At 41.0% G+C, this 21,176-nt stretch overlaps 1 protein-coding gene across 2 annotated transcripts in view; it reads left to right on the top strand.

The window, feature by feature from the left end:
• Positions 1-21,176, top strand: part of mctp1 (multiple C2 and transmembrane domain containing 1) — a 408,806-nt gene that overhangs the window by 212,096 nt on the left and 175,534 nt on the right. For both annotated transcript variants that reach the window (XM_033017292.1, XM_033017293.1), the window contains one exon: positions 20,023-20,116. In XM_033017292.1, coding sequence (XP_032873183.1) covers positions 20,023-20,116 — 94 coding nt within the window. The remainder of the gene's footprint in view (positions 1-20,022; positions 20,117-21,176) is intronic.

Below are 21,176 nucleotides of genomic sequence, written 5' to 3'. Positions count from 1 at the left end.
AAAATATATTGTATAAGATTTCAAGTGTGTAAGATGTTTATTGGGGCACACATTCATGTAATTATATTGCTGTAATTGGTTGCCATAAAAATGAAAGGAGATACGCCACAAATCTTTTATATCAATGTAGTTCTTTGTAGGGGGTGGGAGATTGCAACTTTCACGTGGGCAACCCTGTTTCGAAGAATGCAATCAACCTGGCGTGCACAAACAGAAGATCAAACAGAACAAGTTGTCTTACAACTTTAGGCTGTGCACGCCACATGCAAGAAGAAGAAGAAGAAGAAGAAGTACTTTGTAGTATTAATTAGGAACTGGACATAGTGCTATTTACATGTAGGGAAACGTTGTCATAGTTTAGTTTATTATTGTCACATGTACCAGGGTATAGTGAAAAGCTTTCGTTTGTGTGCTATCTAGTAATAGAAAAGACATGAATCCAATCAAGCAGTCCACAGTGCAAAATAAAGGATACAACATTCAGTGCAAGATATAACATTGAAAGTGTGAAATATAATATTGAAAGTGTGAAATATAACATTGAAAGGGTAAAATATAACATTGAAAGGGCAAAATATAACATTGAAAGGGCAAAATATAACATTGAAAGGGCAAAATATAACATTGAAAGTGCACGATACAACATTGAAGGTGTAAGATATAACATTGTTTTATCATAATAGTAGGATGTCAACTTATAACTTTATATTTTTAACTTAACAAATGTCTACAATGCAATAAATAACCTGCAAAATTGAAATCTTCCATCCTTGAGTCAAACTGTCGTCCTTTAACTCAAGAATGGAACAGGCCCTTCAGACCAACATGTCTACACCAATCAAGTTATTTACCAGCCCCATCTAAGCTAACCACATTTGCTTGTGTTTGGCCCCGATACCTCCAAACCTTTCTTTTCTATGTACACGCCTAAATATCTTTTAAATGTTGCTGTATCTGCCTCAAGTATTCCTCTGGCAGTTTGTTCCAAATATCCACCACCCTCTGTAAAAGGTTGACTCTCAGATTCCAATTAAACCTTTCCCCTCTTACCTTAAACCTATGCCCTCTAGTTCTTGATTCTCCTACCGTGGGGAAAAAGGCTATGTGCATTCACCCTGTCTATGTCCCTCGTGACTTGATACATCTCTATAAGATTACCTTTCAGTCTCCTGTACTCCAAGAAATATGGATTCCATTCATGTAATGAAAACAGCACAATTTAATAATTATAATAAATATATATTTTCATCACAACTTGGATTAATATTGATACAAGATTCCAACTTCATTACTGGAGTCCATGTAATCTTCCACAGCATTCCAAGCTAATCTCAATTTCACATGAAGGCACACATCTAAATCTTTCATTAGCACCATAAACATATGAATAGTCCTGACCTTAGAATACCTTATCTATTTTACAAGATTTCCACAACTATAGCTCACTTTCTTTTATGTTATGATGCAGTACATATTTTTCAGTAAGCTGCGTTTCCATTATATTTCAAATACATCTCATTCTCAAGTGCAAGAATTAGACATTTATATTAAACAGCAGTATTTGCTCAATGTTGTATTAAAACAAATTAATTTAAAAAACTTCTTGTAGACAATAGACAATAGGTGCAGGAGTAGGCCATTTGGCCCTTCGAGCCACCACCGCCATTCAATGTGATCCTGGCTGATCATCCCCAATCAGTACCCCGTTCCTGCCTTCTCCCCATATCCCCTGACTCCGCTATTTTTAAGAGCCCTATCTAGCTGTCTCTTGAAAGCATCCAGAGAACCTGCCTCCACCACCCTCTGAGGCAGAGAATTCCCCAGACTCACCACTCTCTGTGAGAAAAAGTGTTTCCTCGTCTCCGTTCTAAATGGCTTACTCCTTATTCTTAAACTTTGGCCCCTGGTTCTGGACTCCCCCAACATCGGAAACATGTTTCCTGCCTCTAGTGTGACCAAGCCCTTAACAATCTTATATGTTTCAATGAGATAACCTCTCATCCTTCTAAACCCCAGAGTGTACAAGCCCAGCTGCTCCATTCCCTCAGCATATGACAGTCCCGCCATCCCGGAATTAACCTTGTAAACCTACGCTGCATTCCCTCAATAGCAAGAATGTCCTTCCTCAAATTAGGGGACCAAAACTGCACACAATACTCCAGGTGTGGTCTCACTAGGGCTCTGTAAAACTGCAGAAGGACCTCTTTGCTCCTATATTCGATTCGTCTTGTTATAAAAGCCAACATGCCATTCACTTTCTTCACTGCCTGCTGCACCTGCATGCTTACTTTAATTCTTATTTTTATTTATTGTCCAGTCAAAGAGAAATGTACGACTGGTTAAAGAGCCCAGACTGTGATATTTACATTGGATAGACTAGTAAATCAATTACAATGAACAAATTTCCATTAGCATTAGTAAAAAATGGAGAGTTGAGCTATAAAATTATACACTCAGACAGTTACCCATATTATTATAAACTTAGTGAAACATTTTATCTTTGGAAAAACTATTCACAAGTGTATACTCTTGTTAAGTAGAATAGACTAGATTTCATTTGGCACTTTTTAATTTTCTTTGATTGTTCCATTTGATTTTTTTGTTCTCTTTCTGCAACTTTAATCCTATGGGCGACTTTTGTCCTAAATTTGGTTGGCAAATTGGGTCTGATAATAAGAGAGTTCTGTGGTTATTCATTGAAACTGCTCAGATTTAATTTGATGAAGCAAGGGAAAATCAGTATTTTAATAACGTTAGTGCCATTAATCAATGGCAGTTTAATCATTTTTCTTTCAATTAAGGATTCATGAGCAGCAACATTACTCCACACATGAGAAAAATAATATATGTTCTGTTGTCAATTTAGGTTTGTACAAGTAGTCAAACCTGTACTGAAAGAATTGTTAGTGATAATACATGTGAGCATAATCAGGTGGACAACTGAGGTACAGTATGGCAATGCAACATTGTAGACTAAGGTGGCTTATACCCCTGTCCCACTTAGGAAACCTGAACGTAAACTTCTGGAGACTTTGCGCCCCACCCAAGGTTTCCGTGCGGTTCCCGGAGGTTCACGGATTGTTTGTCAGTCTCCCTACCTGCTTCCACTACCTGCAACCTCTGGCAACAACCTGCAACCTCCGGGAACTGCACGGAAACCTTGGGTGGGGCGCAAAGTCTCCAGAGGTTTCTGTTCAGGTTTCCTAAGTGGGACAGGGGCATTACTCACAGTTACAGGAATTGACCTACTGATCAATGGTCCTGTAGCCACCACACGCATTGTTGAATCCAATCCCTCAATGTGTCGCTGAGTTGCTTTTGAAGTTGGAATCTCCCAGCCCTTGGACCAGTGGGCAGCCACTAGTACCAGCATCCAACCAACAGTTTTTTGGTCCACCTAACTAATTCTGTGGTGGAGAGCCTTTGTATTTTGATATACGTTTAAGGACTGGCTCTCTGCCTATCACGACCCCTCTCGCCTATGTCGACCTATTACCTCCCAAGCTTTGTCCTGCTTTTCCAGCTTTCTTCTCCCCATTTACAATCAGTCTGAAGAGCCACCTATCAATGTTCCCCAGAGATGCTACCTGACTCGCTGAGTTACTGTAGCACTTTGTGTCCCTTTGGGTCTCTGCCTAAGTCTGGAATCAGGGTAAGAGGAGGAGGTGCCGATATCCGACGAGGCAAAACCAGGGGCAGCTCAAGCAACAGTGAAGCGTCACTCCCAGATGAGCTCAATATGTTCTGCACATGCACAGTGTTGACAGAGAGAACACTGATGCGGTGGGGGGGTGGGAGGCAAAGTTTAAAGGCGATGTGTGGGGCATGTTTGTTTCACACAGAGGCAGGTGAGTGCCTGGAACACATTGCTTGTGGTGGTGGTTGAGGCAGCCTTTAAGAGACTTTTGGATAAGCATTTGGATATCCATGGAATGGACGAATATGTATTATGTGCAGATAGACAGGAGTTGGTCTTGGCATCATTTTCAGTACAGATTGTGGGCAGAAGGGCCAGTTATCATGCTATATGCTTTTATAATTGCTTACAACAGAGCAACAATGTCATAACAATTGTTTTAAATGAAATGTACGCTGTCAGCGAGCATGGCAGCATATCACATGGCTGTACAGGCACTCCAGAGAGGCTTGTGATTTACTAATGAAATGGATTGCCAAAGTCTGTCCTAAATTTGGTAAAGTCTGTAACAGTTTGTGTACATTGTGGCTGAAACTGTGGGGAGAAAAAGTAGTGGGGTAGTCGGTTATAAAATGCAGCCTAATATAGTAGGATGGACAGTTCAAGTCTCAGCGAGGGGGGAGAAAGGGTAAACCCTGCCACATACAGCCTTTTATTCAACCTAATTGTTAATTGTATTTGTAAAATTGTTCTTGCACATTAGAACTAAACAGGTGAGATGTTTGAGTAAGGAGTAAACATGTTTGCGTAAGGGTGGGGGGGACAGCCTACCCGGGGGCAGCGACAGCGGCCGGGCCTCTGGCACAAAGACCGGTCCTGTTGCTCAGAAGGGTAAGGAAAAGAAGAGGATGGCAATTGTAATAGGGGACTCTGTAGTCAGGGGGTCGGATAGGCGATTCTGTGGACGCAGACAGGAGACCCGGTTGGTAGTTTGCCTCCCTGGTGCCAGGGTCAGGGATGTGTCTGAACGTGTCAAGAAATCCTGAAATGGGAGGGAGAGGAGCCTGAGGTTGTGGTACATATAGGTACCAACGACATAGGTAAAAAAAGAGAAGAGGTCCTGAAAGAAGAATTTAGGGTGTTAGGTAGAGAGTTAAGGAGAAGGACTGCAAAGGTAACAATCTCAGGATTACTGCCTGTGCCACGCGACAGTGAGAGTAGGAATGGAGCGAGGTGGAGGATAAATGAGTGGATGAGGGACTGGTGCAGTGGGTATGGATTCAAGTTTCTGGATCATTGGGACCTCTTTTGGGGAAGGTGCGACCTGTACAGAAAGGACGGGTTGCACTTGAACTCGAGGGGGACCAATATCCTGGCGGGGAGATTTGCAAAGGCTACTGGGGAGACTTTAAACTAGTATGGTTGGGGGGAGGGACTCAAATTGGGAAAGCTAGCAGTCAGTGTGTGAGGCAGGAGGCAGAGAATGGTAGCACTCTGACCCAAAATGTAGGGGAGAGAGAAGAAAAAGACAATAAACAGAGAATAAGAGAGGGTGGGTTTCTTAAATGTGTATATTTTAATGCTAGGAGCATTGTAAGAAAGGTGGATGAACAGAGCCTGGATTGACACGTGGAAGTATGATGTTGTGGCGATCAGTGAAACATGGTTGCAGGAGGGCTGTGATTGGAAACTAAATATTCCAGGATTTCGTTGCTTCAGGTGTGATAGAATTGGAGGGGCAAGAGGTGGAGGTGTTGCATTGCTTATCAGGGAAGATATTACAGCAGTGCTTTGGCAGGATAGATTAGAGGGCTCGTCTAGGGAGGCTATTTGGGTAGAACTGAGAAATGGGAAAGGGGTAGCAACACTTATAGGGGTGTATTATAGACCGCCAAATGGGGAGCGAGAATTGGAAGAGCAAATATGTAAGGAGATTGCAGATATTAGTAGTAAGCACAAGGTAGTGATTGTGGGAGATTTCAATTTTCCACACATAGACTGGGAAACACATTCTGTAAATGGGCTGGATGGGTTGGAGTTTGTAAAATGTGTGCAGGAAAGTTTTTTGCAGCAATACATAGAAGTACCTACTAGAGAAGGGGCGATGCTGGACCTCCTGTTAGGAAATGAGACGGGTCAGGTGGGGAACAATTCGGGACCAGTGATCACAATACCATTAGTTTCAATATAATTATGGAGAGGGTCAGAACTGGACCTAGGGTTGAGATTTTTGATTGGAGAAAGGCTAACTTTGAGAAGATGCGAAAGGATTTAAAAGGAGTAAATTGGGACAGTTTGTTTTATGGGAAAGATGTGGAAGAGAAATGGAAGACATTTAAAGGTGAAATTTTAAGTACAGAATCTTTATGTCCCTGTTCGGTTGAAAGGAAATAGTAAAAATTGGAAAGAGCCATGGTTTTCAAGGGAAATTGGACACTTGGTTCAGAAAAAGAGAGAGATCTACAATAATTATAGGCAGCATGGAGTAAATGAGGTGCTTGAGGAGTATAAAGAATGTAAAAAGAACCTTAAGAAAGAAATTAGAAAAGCTAAAAGAAGATATGAAGTTGCTTTGGCAAGTAAGGTGAAAGTAAATCCAAAGGGTTTCTACAGCTATATTAATAGCAAAAGGATAACGAGGGATAAAATTGGTCCATTAGAGAGTCAGAGTGGACAGCTATCTGCAGAGCCAAAAGAGATGGGGGAGATATTGAACAATTTATTTTCTTCGGTATTCACCAAGGAGAAGGATATTGAATTATGTGAGGTAAGGGAAACAAGTAGAGTAGCTATGGAAACTATGAGATTCAAAGAAGAGGAAGTCCTGACACTTTTGAGAAATATAAAAGTGGATAAGTCTCCAGGTCCGGACAGGATATTCCCTAGGACATTGAGGGAAGTTAGTGTAGAAATAGCAGGGGCTATGACAGAAATATTTCAAATGTCATTAGAAACGGGAATAGTACCGGAGGATTGGCGTACTGCGCATGTTGTTCCATTGTTTAAAAAGGGGTCTAAGAGTAAACCTAGCAATTATAGACCTGTTAGTTTGACGTCAGTGGTGGGCAAATTAATGGAAAGGATACTTAGAGATAATATATATAAGCATCTGGATAAACAGGGTCTGATTAGGAACAGTCAACATGGATTTGTGCCTGGAAGGTCATGTTTGACTAAACTTCTTGAATTTTTGAAGAGGTTACTCGGGAAATTGATGAGGGTAAAGCAGTGGATGTTGTATATATGGACTTCAGTAAGGCCTTTGACAAGGTTCCTCACGGAAGGTTGGTTAAGAAGGTTCAATTGTTGGGTATTAATGGTGGAGTAGCAAGATGGATTCAACAGTGGCTGAATGGGAGATGCCAGAGAGTAATGGTGGATGGTTGTTTGTCAGGTTGGAGGCCAGTGACTAGTGGGGTGCCACAGGGATCTGTGTTGGGTCCACTGTTGTTTGTCATGTACATCAATGATCTGGATGATGGTGTGGTAAATTGGATTAGTAAGTATGCAGATGATACTAAGATAGGTGGGGTTGTGGATAATGAAGTAGATTTTCAAAGTCTACAGAGAGATTTATGCCAGTTGGAAGAGTGGGCTGAAAGATGGCAGATGGAGTTTAATGCTGATAAGTGTGAGGTGCTACATCTTGGCAGGACAAATCAAAATAGGGCGTACATGGTAAATGGTAGGGAATTGAAGAATGCAGGTGAACAGAGGGATCTGGGAATAACTGTGCACAGTTCCCTGAAAGTGGAATCTCATGTAGATAGGGTGGTAAATAAAGCTTTTAGTGTGCTGGCCTTTTTAAATCAGAGCATTGAGTATAGAAGTTGGGATGTAATGTTAAAATTGTACAAGGCATTGGTGAGGCCAATTCTGGAGTATGGTGTACAATTTTGATCGCCTAATTATAGGAAGGATGTCAACAAAATAGAGAGAGTACAGAGGAGATTTACTAGAATGTTGCCTGGGTTTCAGCAACTAAATTACAGAGAAAGGTTGAACAAGTTAGGGCTTTATTCTTTGGAGCGCAGAAGGTTAAGGGGGGACTTGATAGAGGTCTTTAAAATGATGAGAGGGATAGACAGAGTTGACGTGGATAAGCTTTTCCCACTGAGAGTAGGGAAGATTCAAACAAGGGGACATGACTTGAGAATTAAGGGACAGAAGTTTAGGGGTAACATGAGGGGGAACTTCTTTACTCAGAGAGTGGTGGCTGTGTGGAATGAGCTTCCAGGGAAGGTGGTGGAGGCAGGTACGTTTTTATCATTTAAAAATAAATTGGATAGTTATATGGACGGGAAAGGAATGGAGGGTTATGGTCTGAGCGCAGGTATATGGGACTTGGGGAGAATACGTGTTCGGCACGGACTAGAAGGGTCGAGATGGCCTGTTTCCGTGCTGTAATTGTTATATGGTTATATGGTTATATCAGTGAGAAAGGAAATTAGGAAGAAGTTCTAGGAAGCTGCTGTTAAATCAAGTTGACATGTTTGTGGCGACTGTTTTTTACTAAGAAATAGAGATATCTTATCCCTTGCTCGTGATGGAAAACCATCACTGACCTTTCTGCTACTGTGCACAATCCTTGCATTGCGGAAAAGAATGATGTGTTTGATTTAGAAGAGTCGCAAAATCTGTATTGCATACAAGGTGAAATGATCAAAAATTTAGCTAAAATTAATACACTTTTTTTTTACAGTGGTAAAGGGCACACAAGGCTAAACAACTAAAAAAGTCCAGGAGAAAACTAAATTCTATTTCAGGCTATTCTAAACGGTCAAAATATTATCCAGTTTTTGAAAAGGAATGTTGGGTCTAGTAATTGTCAGCAAGTTGGTTATTTCTGTATGTTAAAGTTGCGGTTGTGCTTAAGTTTTGCCATTGTTTAGTTAAATGGATTCCGTTGCATAAATTTTCTTATGAAGAACCCTTCCTAATTCTGTTGTGGGCTCATGCATGTAGTACATATGGTTGGACCAGGTGCATTCATTTCAATGGAGTGGAAAGACTACAAGGGACTGAGGCAAATATTTGTGATTTAAAAAAAAATTGTAGTTGTGTTTAAGTGGGTTTTTTTAATCTCGTTTTTAATACTAAAGTTTTTGATATGTTTCATTGTTTTGAATTGCTTTGGTACCTGAATTCCTATACTGCTGTGTTGTAGATGGCAATTTAGTTCAACAATGAAACTGACAAGTTACTAAAGAACTTGTACCTTTTCCTACTTCTACCTTCATTCCCCTTTCTGTGATTGCTTTGTCAGGCAGGGAAGATCTAACTCCTGCAACTTCTCCAACCTATTATTGTCCAGAGCACATCAGATTAATTATTTATTCGAAACCTAGCAGCAGGTGTAGGCTGCATGGTGTTATTAGAAATTCTGACCCATTAATATTATTTTAAACTGGCCCTTATGTTTAAATCTCCAGTGAAATACCTAACACTGATTTTTCAATGGCTTACTTGGGACTCCTTGGGCAACCACCAAACAGGTATGATTGGCCTTTTTCAGGATACTGGTTCTGTAATAGCTCCGTCTCTGATTATGTTCTAACTCAGAAAGCGAAGCATTCGACTTCTGTGCTCTAATTCCACAAACAATTTTAAAAAATATGTTTTATCACCTTTAAATCCTATCTTTATGATATTTGTAGCTGATAATATCAATGTTCTATTGAATGACACAAAACAGGTATTTTGGCTCACCACATTTGCTCTTTGGGACAACTATTATCTCAATCCCCATCTCTGCCTTTGTAGCCTGTTAATGTCTTTTCCCTTCATATTTATCCAGTTTATTTAAAGTTACTATTGAATCCACGTTTGCCTTTCTTTAGGCAGTGTACTTCAGAACATAACAGATCATGGTGTGAAGAAACATAATAATTCTGCTTTGCAACTTCTATGTACTGACCTTCCGTTCCCTATATTGTCCTAATTTCGCTCCCTTTCTACTTGCAAAACCATTGACAAAGTCACTTCTTCCCTGCTAACATCTGACCTGTTATGGTCCTTCTAGAATATGAAGAAGTTTTAAATTCCGGTCACTATCCGGTAACTGAAGAAACAAGGCAACCAATTTGTGTTCTCTGTCCCACAACAAACTTTTCTTTAAATTGCAAGCAATTTATTATAATTCAAATCCTTTTTTTCATAACATGACCTGTTGCTGTTCTCATTTTGAATGTTGTCTCTGTTTCTTAGAATTTGTTTAATCTGAACCCTTTCCCAGTTCAGATAAAAAGTTATTTTAAATCTGCTTCCTTTATCTGTCACCAGAAATTGTTTCCTGCGGTTACTGATCTTTCAACCATTGTATAATCTTCTCCTTATGTTTAAAAGCTTGACTTATTATTCGCTTTTACAAAGGTAGACAAAAATGCTGGAGAAACTCAGCGGGTGAGGGAGCATCTATGGAGTGAAGGAATAGGTGACGTTTCGGGTTGAGACCTTTCTTCATAGAAACATAGAAAATAGGTGCAGGAGTAGGCCATTCGGCCCTTCGAGCCTGCACCGCCATTCAATATGATCATGGCTGATCATCCAACTCAGTATCCAGTACCTGCCTTCTCTCCATACCCCCTGATCCCTTTAGCCACAAGGGCCACATCTAACTCCCTCTTAAATATAGCCAATGAACTGGCCTCAACTACCTTCTGTGGCAGAGAGTTCCAGAGGTTCACCACTCTCTGCGTTGAAAATGTTTTTCTCATCTCGGTTCTAAAGGATTTCCCCTCTATCCTTAAGCTGTTTCTTCAGACTGATGTGGGGGTGGGGGGTAGGGGGGGGGGGGGGGTGGGAAGAAGAAAGGATGAGGCGGAGACAGTGGGCTGTGGGAGAGCTGGGAAGGGGAGGGAAAGGAGGGAGAAAGCAAGGACTACCTGAAATTGGAGGTCAATGTTCATACCGCTGGAGTGTAAACGACCCAAGCGAAATATGAGGTGCTGTTCCTCCAATTTGCAGTGGGACTCACACTGGCCATGAAGGAGGCCCATGACAGTATGGTCGGACACGGAATGGGAGGGGGAGTTGAAGTGCTGAGCCACCGGGATGTCGGGTTGGTTAATGCGAACTGAGCGGAGGTGTTCGGCGAAACGATCGCCAAGCCTGCGCTTGGTCTCACCGATGTAGAGCAGTTGACACCTAGAGCAGCGGATGCAATAGATGAGGTTGGAGGAGGTGCAGGTGAACCTCTGCCTCACCTGGAAAGATTGCTTGGCTCCTTGGATGGAGTCGAGGGGGAAGGTAAAGTCCAGATACGACCTTGGTAAGGCCATCAAAAAGGCCAAAAGGGACTTCTGCTCCAAGCTGGAGGATGTCAGATGTTCGACAGCTGTGGCAGGGCCTGAATGCAATCACCTCCTACAAGGCGAAATCGGGAGGTAGCTCAAATGTCGGCGAAACATCACTCCCTGACGGGCTCAATGCATTTTACACACGCTTTTATAGGGAGAACACAGATGTGCCTTCTCAAGCCTCCATTCGCTGTGATGGTATTTTAGTCACAGTCACAGAGGCCGACGTCAGGAAATCATTCAGAGGGGTGAACCCTCGAAAAGCGCCTGGACCTGATGGTATACCTGGTCGTGTTCTAAAAACCTGTGCGGACCAACTGGCTGGAGTTTTTACGGACATATTCAACCTCTCACTCCTGAGGTCTGAGGTTCCCACCTGCTTTAAAAGGGCATCAATTATACCAGTGCCCAAGAAGAGTAAGGTGACGTGCTTCAATGACTATCGACCAGTGGCACTAACGTCTGTGGTGATGAAGTGCTTTGAGAGGTTGATCATGGCGCAAATCAACTCCTACCTCGACAAAAACCTGGACCCACTCCAGTTCGCCTACTGCCACAACAGATCAACAGTGGATGCGATCTCGCGATCTCGCTGGCCCTCCACTCCGCTCTGGACCCCTTGGACAACAAAAACTCATATGTCAGGCTGTTTGATTACAGCTCGGCATTTAATACAACCATCCCCTTCAAGCTGGATACCAAACTCGCAGAACTGGGTCTCTGTGCATCCCGCTGCAATTGGATCCTCGACTTCCTCATTCACAGACCACAGACTGTTCGTATTGGTGGAAATGTGTCAGCCTCGATAACAATCTGCACGGGAGCACCTCAAGGCTGCGTGCTCAGCCCCCTGCTGTACTCCCTCTATACTCATGACTGCATAGCCGGTCATAGTGCAAACTCCAGCATCAGGTTTGCTGACGACACCACTGTTGTGGGACGTATCACTGATGAGGACCAGTCAGAGTATAGAAGAAAGATCGAGCGACTGTCCATATGGTGCCAGCACAATAACCTGGCCCTCAACACCAGCAAAACCAAGGAACTGATTGTGGACTTTGGAAGGGGTAGGATGGGAACCCACTGTCCCGTTTATATCAACTGGTCGATGGTGGAAAGGGTCAAGAGCTTCAAATTCCTGGGCGTGCACATCTCTGAAGATCTCTCCTGGTCCGAGAACACTGATGCAATTATAAAGAAAGCACATCAGTGCCTCTACTTCCTGAGAAGATTACGGAGAGTCGGTATGTCAAGGAAGACTCTCTCTAACTTCTACAGGTGCACAGTAGAGAGCATGCTGACCGGTTGCATCGTGGCTTGGTTCGGCAACTTGAGCGCCCAGGAGCGGAAAAGACTACAAAAATAGTAAACGCTGCCCAGTCCATCATCGGCTCTGACCTTCCTTCCATCGAGGGGATTTATCGCAGTCGCTGCCTCAAAAAGGCTGGCATCAAGGACCCACACTATCCTAGCCACACACTCATCTCCCCGCTACCTTCAGGTAGAAGGTACAGGAGCCTGAAGACTGCAACGACCAGGTTCAGAAATAGCTCTTCCCCACAGCCATCAGGCTATTAAACTCAACTCAAACAAAACTCTAAACATTAATAGACCATTATCTGTTTATTTGCACTTTATCTGCTTATTTATCCACGTATGTATATATTTATATAGTGGTAAATGGACACACTGATCGATTCTGTATTCATGCCTACTATATTCTGTTGTGCTGAAGCAAAGCAAGAATTTCATTGTCCTATCTGGGACACATGACAATAAACTCTCTTGAATCTTGAATCTTGATGTGTAGCATCGTTTAATGCTCTAATGATCTAAGGAGAATAACCTGAGAATCTTCATAGTTACTTTCCAAAATATGTTTTCAATTTAGTTATGTCAATGGCATCTTCACCATTTTACCTGTCAGAGTTGCATGGGTACCTTAAGTTTTAATTATCTAAGTACAATAATTCTGAATACCAAAGGTTCAGAACTAATTCTGATGCCCTATTATAGAATTGTTTCCAGTAACTGTCGTGATAGAAAAAAAAAATCCAATTAAGAACCATGGAAAGACACAAGGCCAGCTTGGCGCTTATCATTTTCAGATTATTGCTCCCATCAGAGCTGGTACTGTGAAACTGAGAGGATTAGAAAAATGGAAAATTAAATTAACTAATTTAAGACATGAAAATGCCTATACACTAACCTGAAGGGAGTAATTAATTTGACGACTCTGCGCTTTTTTTGCTTGCCTTTAACATGCTCAATACTGTCTTAGCACTCACCAGTAATTTGTTTCAAACAAATAAAAATATGTTTCATTTAGTGTTTATCAGAGCTGAAATCTCTGAGTAAAATCTGAGTTAAAAAGCAAATTTTAGACTATTGGATTTCTGATCAATGCAATCATCCTGATTCATTTGCCTTGCAAAAGGCATAGGAAAACTGATGCAAGAAAGCCTTTTCTGCTTTAAACAAAACAAACATTTTTGATTTGTGTGTATGTACCAGCTAGCATGGGATTTGGTCTGTTACCTGTACTCAATCACTTTACTATGCAAGGGCTAAATAAATGCTATATGGATACTAAGATCCTGTACTTTTCAATCCATGAGTAATTGGTCAGGAGTATTGTCTCTGTAGTGTACTCCCCTGGTATCAGTCACTGCTAGGCCTCCCTTGACGTAGACTGAAGAACCACAACACCCAGACCAATAGAAACTGCTTACAGCCTCCGCAGGAGGCAAAGATTAGTTCTAAACTAAACTAAAAGCCCTGTCCCACGGTACGAGTTCATTCCAAGAGCTCTCCCAAGTTTAAAAAAAATCAGAGCTCATAAGCACGGAGAATGAACGTAGCAGGTACGTCGGAGCTCGGGGAAGTCACTTTGTGGCTCGTAATGCTAACGGCAGGTACTCAGGAAGACTCGCTACCAGCAGGTAAGCACGGGAAGACTCGTGAAGATTTTTCAACATGTTGAAAAATGTCCACGAGAGCCCCGAGTACCGACGAGTGGCCATTACCGTAAATCTCCGAGTTTGAATCAGGGCAAACTCGGAGAGAGCTCTTGGAATGAACTCATACTGTGGGACAGGGATATTAGTTAAACTAAAGTAAGATGGGGCTGTGTCTTATGTTCTGTGTTAAATAGATTTAATATATTATTACATCAGAACTTTTTCCTTCTTTATTGGAAGGTTAGGATTCTACATTCAAATGAATAGCAATTCAGGCCCAGTTGACGAGGGTTGCACAGGCAGACTCACCAACCAGCAGGTCCAGCCTCTGCCACTGAACTCCTGTAACAAAACAGAGCGATTGTGTGCCAGCATCTATCTTTCATCCTCATTCGGGATTTACAGTTGACCCATACAAGCCAAGGGCAAATGTCTATAACCACAACTGAATTCACAATCAAGGATAAAGGCTGAAATCAGGAAGGAACAGGACTTCAGGCAGTAATGCTTTTTTTTTTCTTTTGAAAACTAAGCATTGAAGAAGAATGAAGAAAGCTGAAAGAGGTCATAAAGAAATTCGGACTTTGAATATCATAGGAAAAAAATTCAGCAGTAACAATGTGTTCAAGAAAGATTTTGTAGACTGGAAACTTGTTTAAGCAAGGATTATCTTCTGTAGTTTCAAGACTAGAGTGGAGGGGGGATAGCTGTTAGAGTGATGTGAGGAGAAGGGATGGGACAAGAGCTGGTAACTGATAGGTGAATCCAGGTTAGGAGGGGTTGATTTACAGATAAGTCAGATGGGGAGATAGGAGTGTATATAGTGACCAAAGCTGGAGGTGATAAGAGGAGAAAACAAAGTGGGGGGGGAGGGGGGGGGGGGGGGGTATGGTGGCATTGGGATTTTGTTGATAATGAGCGAAGGGGAGTGGGAATAGGAGACACACTGGGAGTTGGGTTGGGCAATGAGTAGAGGGAGACGAAGGAGGGGAAAAGAACTAGGCAATGGCGATGGGGTGAATGGAAAGAAAGATGTCCATGAGAGGACCTGGGTAGATCAGAAGGAAAGGAGGATGAGAGAGTTACCTGAAATTGGAGAATTTAACGCTCATGCTGTTGGGTTGTAGGCTTCACTATCAACAGAGGAGGCTGAGGACCAACATTTAATGTCTAATGGCTTTCCAAAAAATCTCTAAATCTGGTTTGGAGTATGAAAAACTAATTTATGTGAATGAAATTCTAACAATAATTAACTAATTCCATAATATAAAAGAACTGTAGAGTTGATAATAAATAGCAGCTCACTAGAGAGTTCATAAATCACATTATTTCCATTTGTGAAAAGTCCAACAGTTATGTATTAGTATTATTTATTTCACTTTTTCCGAAACCGTTAAGTGAACATGGTAGATAATTAATTTACAAAAGAAATTACATTATATTAAGCTGTTACTTCTTGAGGATCTGGTTATCAGCAACACCAAATCTAAAGAAGCTTTCCGTGTTAATTATCCTGCATGTTTTATGATATTTGATATTTGATTGAATTAAATTGAATTGAAAGATACAGCTTGGAAATAGGCCCTTCAGCCTCTCGAGTCCATGCCAATCATCGATCACCCATTCACACTAATTCTATGTTATCCCACTTTTGCATACACTCCTAACACACTAGGGGCAATTTTACAGTGGTCAATTAATCTACAAAGCTGCATGTCTTTGGGATATGGGAGGAAACCAGAAGAAGGCATAGTCATCGTCATAGGGTGAACATGCAAACTCAACAAAGAGTAGTCTAGTATTCAATGGCTTTGCTCAAAAAAGGAAATTATTCTATAGTTCTTCCAAGTGTATTATAATGCCCCTGTCCCACTTAGGAAATCTGAACGGAAACCTCTGGAGTCTTACTTCTCTTCCATTTGAGAAACGATTAAAACTGCAACTCGGAAATCGTGTGCAGTCTTTCACTTGTATAGGGCTCTGGTGAGACCACATCTGGAGTATTGTGCACAGTTTTGGTCTCCTAATTTGAGGATGGACATCCTTGTGATTGAGGCAGTGCAGCGTAGGTTCACGAGATTGATCCCTGGGATGGCGGGACTGTCATATGAGGAAAGATTGGAAAGACTAGGCTTGTATTCACTGGAGTTTAGAAGGATGAGGGGGGATCTTATAGAAACATATAAAATTATAAAAGGACTGGACAAGCTAGATGCAGGAAAAATGTTCCCAATGTTGGGCGAGTCCAGAACCAGGGGCCACAGTCTTAGAACAAAGAGGAGATCATTTAAGACTGAGGTGAGAAAACACTTTTTCACCCAGAGAGTTGTGAATTTATGGAATTCCCTGCCACAGAGGGCAGTGGAGGTCAAGTCGCTGGATGGATTTAAGAGAGAGTTAGATAGGGCTCTAGGGGCTAGTGGAGACAAGGGATATGGGGAGATGGCAGGCACGGGTTATTGATAGGGGACGATCAGCCATGATCACAATGATTGGCGGTGCTGGCTCAAAGTTGCCGAATGGCCTCCTACTGCACCTATTTTCTATGTTTCTATGTTTCTATGTTTAGGATACCAAGAAAATCAATTCGGCCTATCCAGTTGGGCCACCATAATCTATTCTTTCTAGTAATAGACAGGTTATACTGTGTATTAAAAAATAACAGAACTTTTAAAAAACTTAATTAATCCTAGAGGGTTCAATTATGTTTAAAAAAAAAACATGCTTCTATTTCCTGAGGGAGTTCTTTGGAATCTAGGGGTCAATTTTCTTTCACAGAGGGAGGTTTAAAGCAGCAGGACGTATCTCCAAATTTAATTTCCTCCCTGTGGCCGATGTGTTTTATTGTATTGCTCCAGGCACCCATTCAAATATTATTATATGTCAAACCCTAGATTTGTGAATGGGATCAGCAAAGTGATAAAGCAGTAGTCAGACATATTGTCCCACTACACTTTACCATCTTGAATTAATTTCCATCTTGATTTATTTGGAAAAGTTATTGTACATGTAGAATATTTGGGTCCTTTAGAATAGTTTAATAGGAATTATGTTCAGACTATAGGGTTTTGCTTTATGAAACATGAAGGGTTAACTAGCTTGTTCATGCTGTCATTGTCAAATTTAAGAGTTAAGACGAGAGGGGGACCCATGTATTTGCTGCAGTAACTTTTCATTATGGATTGACATCATTCCCCATGAGACAACTAACTTGGCTACAGGCTATTGAAACATTCCTCAACATCATGAGTATATATTGTTGAAATGGTACAACTACATAGACCCTAATTAATATTACAATTCAATGTTAACCTTGTTTAATAATAATTCAGTTACTTAAATTCTTTGACCAAGTGGTTATTATTCACACTTAAAACGTTACTTTGAACATTATCAGACCACAGCTGAGCAAGATGCGATTCTCATCTGATGTCCAGTCATCGGCTGAGTAATGCCCCTGTCCCACTTAGGAAACCTGAACGGAAACCTCTGGAGACTTTGCACCCACCCAAGGTTTCCGTGCGGTTCCCGGAGGTTGCAGGTAGTGGAAGCAGGTAGGGAGACTGACAAAAACCTCTGGGAACCTCCGGGAACCGCAGGGAAACCTTGGGTGGGGCGCAAAGTCTCCAGAGGTTTCCGTTCAGGTTTCCTAAGTGGGACAGGGGCATAACATAACAATCAGATGGGAGTCACAATAGGTTTTACATTTTATTGCAAATGTTGCTGCATCCCTCTCATTACCCCAGCCATATTAGTTAATGCAGCACAATCTCAACTTGAATTTGGGATCACCTGGTCCCAAGGTTGAATAAACATTGGGACCAAATGATCCAAAATTCAATTTGAGATTGTGTTCAAGGCTTCAAGGACCTGGTTTCAAGGTCAGTTTATTGTCACATGTACCAATTAAGGTTCAATGTAAGTTGCTGCTTGTTGGATAAACTTTTATTGTCGAACAAAAAGTAACATAATAAAGTACTACTAAATTCAAAGAATTTTGCAGTTATACCAGGCAATAGAGTATAGTATTTATTCATAGATGTTTAGGTCAAGCATGAGGGCTTAAACATAAAAAGTGCTAAGAATAATCAAATAAGTTGATTTGATAATGTTTTCCCCAATATATTTAGTTTGAGAATTTTCCTTTATGGAACTGAGGCTAGTAAACGTCCTCCTCTGAAATGCAAATGTCTGTGTATGGGATTCATTCACAACCTATAAGTATATAATTTGGTCTGAAGAAGGGTTTCGGCCCGAAACGTCGCCTATTTCCTTCGCTCCATAGATGCTGCTGCACCCGCTGAGTTCCTCCAGCAATTTTGTGTACCTTTAGTATATAATTTGGATATACTTTCCATTTAACAATAAACTATGTTACAGAGTGATTCATTCAATGGATTTCCAAACTATTAAATTGGTTTGAATAATGCAAAGCTGCATTAGAATTAACTTTATGATTATTTATATACACAATTTAAAGAGTTACATGGGATAAGTATCAATAGATTTTAAAACTTCTTTCAGTTGCAACATTGAGTATCGGGTTGCGTTTAATAGTCTCGTTAATAATGGAGCTATGACATTGTAATTGGGAATGGCTGTAGGCCTCAGTCTGGCTCGTATACCTTAATGGAACCCAGAAGAATACAAATGGAAATTTCTGCAGTACTTAGAGAATTAGATATTTAAGTGGAATCAACAGTACAAGTTAGAGCATTGATAATGGCCATTGTTTTGCCCCATAATCACCTTGTACTTTTCTAAATTGATTTGCTGTGATTAGTTTCACAAATACACACATATCAGATATAATTTACTTAAATCTCCGTGATTCGGTTCACAATCTTTATGCACATGTTAAACCAGAATTCATTAAAGGGTGTTGATATATTCAGAGAACTGTTGTCGTGTCATTTGAAATCAGAGGCCATTTTTACAGAACTCCAGTTTTCCATCTAACATTTGATAAAAGTGCCACCAAAACAGAAAGCAATTCAGCAATGATTTAAAATTATCTTTGTCACTAATGCTAAAGGAATAGAGAAACCACTGACTGGAACAAGTCACCTATCACATTATATGCTGTAAAGTGCCCGTGGCCAAATTCTGGCAGTACTTTTCAAGTGATCAGGAGGAAGAAAAACAAACCATTCCGCTCTGTATAACACATGGTTCAGCTGTGATAACTATTACAGGAATTGTTTTAAATTATTTGTGAAAGAAATTCAATCCCACTGGATTTTGGTTTTCCACAAATTCTCCATATTTGTAAGTGGTGCAGAAGACTAATTCTTAAAGATACAGTTGCCAGTGTGTATAATGCCCTACCATTTATCCACATGGAAATAATTAATGACAATAACTTGCAATAAATTAATTTGTACCACAGGAAAAATACAGTGCTGGAGTAACTCAGTCAGTGGGTTACGCAGCATCTCTGAAAAACTTGGAAAAGTGATCTTTCATGTCGGGACCCTTCATCAGTGATTGTGTTGGAGATGGGGAGGGTAGGGGGTGGGGGGAAGCTGGAAGAGAGGAGGTGCAGGACCAAGCCTGGCAAATAATAGGTGCATTCAGGTGAGGGGGGCTGGTTAACAGGCAGATGCTTGGACAAAGGCCAGAGATGAAAAGACAGAATTTTTGAGTCAAAAGTATTAAAGTTGCAAATTGTGAAGCGAGAGGAAAGAGTGTAGGTGGGAGGGGGAGGGGGGAAATAGGTGTGTGTCCAGGTGGGACACAGGTATGAAGGGGGGAGGGGGGCTTGAGGAGGGGCTTTGTCCTGCCCCTCCTTTCTGCCCCTCCCCACCATAATCAGTCTGAAGAAGAGTCCCAACACAAACTCACCTATCCATGTTCTCCGGAGATGCTTCCTGACCCGCTAAGTTACTGCAGCACATTGTGGATTTTATTAGTAATTTAGTTGCATTCTTACAGCAATTTATGTGAAGCATAAAGACTATCTGAAATAATTTAATACGGATTACCAAACAATTGGTTCTTTTAATGATGATTATACTTTTGCTACATCATGGCAGAGAAATGATATAAAAAAAGTAGTATGTCGAAGGAAAACAGTATTGCATGCTAGAAGAACAAGCTGACTGTTCACTGTATTTTTTTTTTCCAGTCATGGATACGATCCTTGTTCAATATAAGAGATATTGGATTCATTCAGATAAAGGTGGTTAAGGCAGAAGGCTTAATGGTTGCTGATGTCATAGGTAAGGCAATGTCATTTTCTGGTTGTTCTGGTATGAGAAGGTTGCAGAAATTATTTGTTTAAATTTTGCTATGTATGTTCTATTGTTCAGTTTAGTTTATTGTGACGTGTGCCAAGGTACAGTGAAAAGCTATTGTTGCGTGCCAACCAGTCAGCGGAAAGACAATACATGATTACAATCAATCCTTCACACAAACATCAATTTAAATTAAAGTCGTAGTGAATCAGTTTATCAGTTTTAACCTCTCAGCCTATTAATTCACAAATTCAATCAAATTAGTTTGTAGAAAATTTATGTTATTGTTACTAACAAAAAGTAGCAATTTCATGTGCAATCGTATTTCATTGAATCATCTATTTTGTGTTTTATATCAGTATATGAAAAATGAAAGAAAGAGACATGGATAATTCCTTGGAAATGTCTTTACACATTATTTTTGAATGTTACATGTATGTGTGTGCGTGTATATGTGTATACATATACGTGTGTGTGTGTGTGTGTGTGTGTGTGTGTGTGTGTGTGTGTGTGTGTGTGTGTGTGTGTGTGTGTGTGTGTGTGTCTATATTACTAAAAGTCTGTTCTTGACCGGTTTTGGCCATCTGTGCTGCGATTTCCAAGAGAACGCCGCCACCTACGGCCGTCATTTTTGGCCATCTTGCTCAGAGCCCCCCTCCGCCGCATGTGTGCCGAGGATTTTTTCCGTCGATTAAATATGACAGAGATATTAATGTTTTTACAAAATTCCCCATTCTCTCTGCTGCCCCCGCTGGCGGCAGGGGGGAGGGACTATAAAACCAGGAAGTGGTGTGCCACACAGTCTCTTCAAGATGGAGGAAGGCAGAGGGTCACGTTTCTCTGGGCTGTGAATAACACTGAACACATGTCCACGCAAATGTAAGTGCCCTTAGTGGTTCGAAAATGCTTGCAGAATGTGTCTATTGGTTCTAAAGCTAGCAAAAAAGTGTCTATTCGTTCTAAAGCTTGCAAAAAAATGTCTATTGGTTCTAAAGCTTTCAAAAAATGTCTATTGGTTCTAAAGCTTGCAAAAAGTGTCTCTATT

Source organism: Amblyraja radiata, chromosome 3 (genome assembly GCF_010909765.2).
Source record: "Amblyraja radiata isolate CabotCenter1 chromosome 3, sAmbRad1.1.pri, whole genome shotgun sequence".
Taxonomy (NCBI): domain Eukaryota; kingdom Metazoa; phylum Chordata; class Chondrichthyes; order Rajiformes; family Rajidae; genus Amblyraja; species Amblyraja radiata.
Note: the sequence above shows the minus strand (reverse complement) of the source record. Positions and strands in the feature narration are given on the sequence as shown.